The following is a 1919-nucleotide window of genomic DNA, read 5'->3' as shown; positions in this document are numbered from 1 at the left end:
GCGCGTCAGTGTAGCGCGTCTGGCGCGTTTGACACGCGAATAAAACCACGCGCGTGAGTTTTTGTGTTGCACTTTGTGCATACGCGCGTTTCGCGTCTACCGCTCGAGTTGGAAAAATCTGAACTCCAGCGTCAAATCGCGCCGCGACAACCAATCAGGAGCCTGGTGACGTGGCTCTGACCTAGGTCAAAGGGGCAGATCCACCCAAAGCCCTTCATTCTTCATTCAGTATGGAGGAAAAGCTGATCAGCGCCGTGGCTAACCACCCCGAGCTATACGATGCCAGCTCCTATTTCTACCGAGACAGGAATAAAAAGGACCTAGCTTGGAGACACATAAGTGAGGAGATCGGGCAACCTGGTAAGTTCATTCCTTCTTCTTTTTAATTTTCAGACTGACCCGATGAAGCCGTGCAAAAGCTAGCAAGCGCGCCTACTGTCCCGCGATTTTCCCACTGTTGTACAAATACCTTTCCGCTAACCAGATAATGCATTTATTCAGAGGACATCTGCAGGAGAAAGTGGAAGAGCCTCAGGGACACCTATAATAAGGAGAAGAGGTCAGAGAAGGAGAAGAGGAGTGGGTCTGCAGCAGGATCGGGGAGGAGATGGAAGTTCTTCGCGGTCATGGGGTTTCTGGACCCCTTCCTCACCCCGCGGGAGACCAGCGGTAATATGGTGCGGACCGTGGAGAACTTCTCCCCCGAGGACCAGGGACAGCCCGAAGAGGCAGCAGGGGAGTGTCAGTCAGAAGGTATGTTTACAATTAATTAATGTAGGCAGTTAATTTATGCGTGTTGTCATACAGGAATATATTTTGTTTATTAATAAACAGTATAAAGTAGTCCCGCTGTTCATCCGTCACTGCCTCGCCTTTTCGCTGATTTTTTTTATTGCACCGTACAGCTTTCAACAATGCGCATTGCATTCTGCAGCCCAAATGACAAATCTCCTCCGTGTCGTGTCTCCTGCGCTTGCCAAACTTATCATGTTTGGTTTTGATAACCATCACTTCAAATAGAAAAAAACAGCACAAAAACACTCATAACTATGACCCTCATTCGGAAATAGACACCTGCACCGGGAGCAAAAAAGGCGCACAAAAGTGGCGCCGCAGACGGAGAAAAAGCGCGGCATAATACTTTTACGTTTTAAAATCGACAAAGGTTTGCACTTTGAGAATCAACTTGTGAGAACTGTGACTACTGTTCATGTGCTGCAATAAATGGGAGACCACTGTATATAATAATAAGTATATAATAATATAATATTCTCTATGACTATTGTCTTCAACCTGTTAACATTTAATATTGTCTTGATAGAGTCAAGTTATCATGCAGCAGAGTCATCCCCTGTTGCTTCTCCTGACTCCCCAGTCCCTCAGCTCCTGCTGCTGCACCCACAGGTATGAACATCAAGCACTGATAGCTTTTTACTTGCTTGGATTCCCTTGTGATCACCTTTACTAAATATCTACAACCAATCTGTTCATATCCTGGTTTTTTTCAATTTTGAAAATGACAATCTAGTAGCAGCCTTCTCATTTCTTTGTGGTGTTTTGTTCTGTTTTTTACAGGCCCACAGAGGAGGAGAGCTCGAAGGCGGTCGAGGGAAGGGTCCCAGGATGGTCCATCGGCGGTGGAGCTGGCTATCCTGGAGTCCCTAAAGAAGCCACGCCCGTCTGCAACAGAGCATTTCCTCCTCGGCCTTGTTCCTGCTCTGGAGAGCATGCCGCCTCAGACACGAGAATTCGTGAAATTCCAAATTCATAAATTAGTTTTTGACAACAGCACAGCTGTGCTAAATTTGGAAACATTGGACCCTAATGATCAGTAGTTTTCTGATGAGGCAGCAGCTCTGCAGGGCAGAAACAATGCTCTTATTTTCCTCCTCCTTCTCCCCTGAGGCTCTTCCACTCCA

General features: G+C 46.8%; 1 protein-coding gene across 1 annotated transcript; it reads left to right on the top strand.

Moving 5' to 3' along the window:
- Nucleotides 1–230: 230 nt before the first annotated feature.
- LOC143415131 (uncharacterized) lies at nucleotides 231–1665 on the top strand. Its single transcript, XM_076880574.1, has 4 exons — nucleotides 231–360; nucleotides 502–753; nucleotides 1322–1404; nucleotides 1576–1665. The coding sequence occupies exons 1-4, from the start codon at nucleotides 231–233 to the stop codon at nucleotides 1663–1665; spliced, it is 555 nt and encodes a 184-aa protein (XP_076736689.1).
- Nucleotides 1666–1919: the final 254 nt, after the last annotated feature.

The sequence above is a fragment of the Maylandia zebra genome, linkage group LG23, assembly GCF_041146795.1.
Source record: "Maylandia zebra isolate NMK-2024a linkage group LG23, Mzebra_GT3a, whole genome shotgun sequence".
In the NCBI taxonomy this organism is placed as follows: Eukaryota; Metazoa; Chordata; class Actinopteri; order Cichliformes; family Cichlidae; genus Maylandia; species Maylandia zebra.
Note: the sequence above shows the minus strand (reverse complement) of the source record. Positions and strands in the feature narration are given on the sequence as shown.

What these genes read in the sequence shown, in the direction of transcription:
- LOC143415131 (XM_076880574.1), top strand. Translation starts at nt 231, where the DNA reads ATGGAGGAAAAGCTGATCAGCGCCGTGGCTAACCACCCCGAGCTATAC. An exon ending in TGAGGAGATCGGGCAACCTG is followed by an intron (nt 361 to 501) that starts GTAAGTTCATTC and finishes GCATTTATTCAG; the next exon opens with AGGACATCTGCAGGAGAAAG. An exon ending in AGGGGAGTGTCAGTCAGAAG is followed by an intron (nt 754 to 1,321) that starts GTATGTTTACAA and finishes TTGTCTTGATAG; the next exon opens with AGTCAAGTTATCATGCAGCA.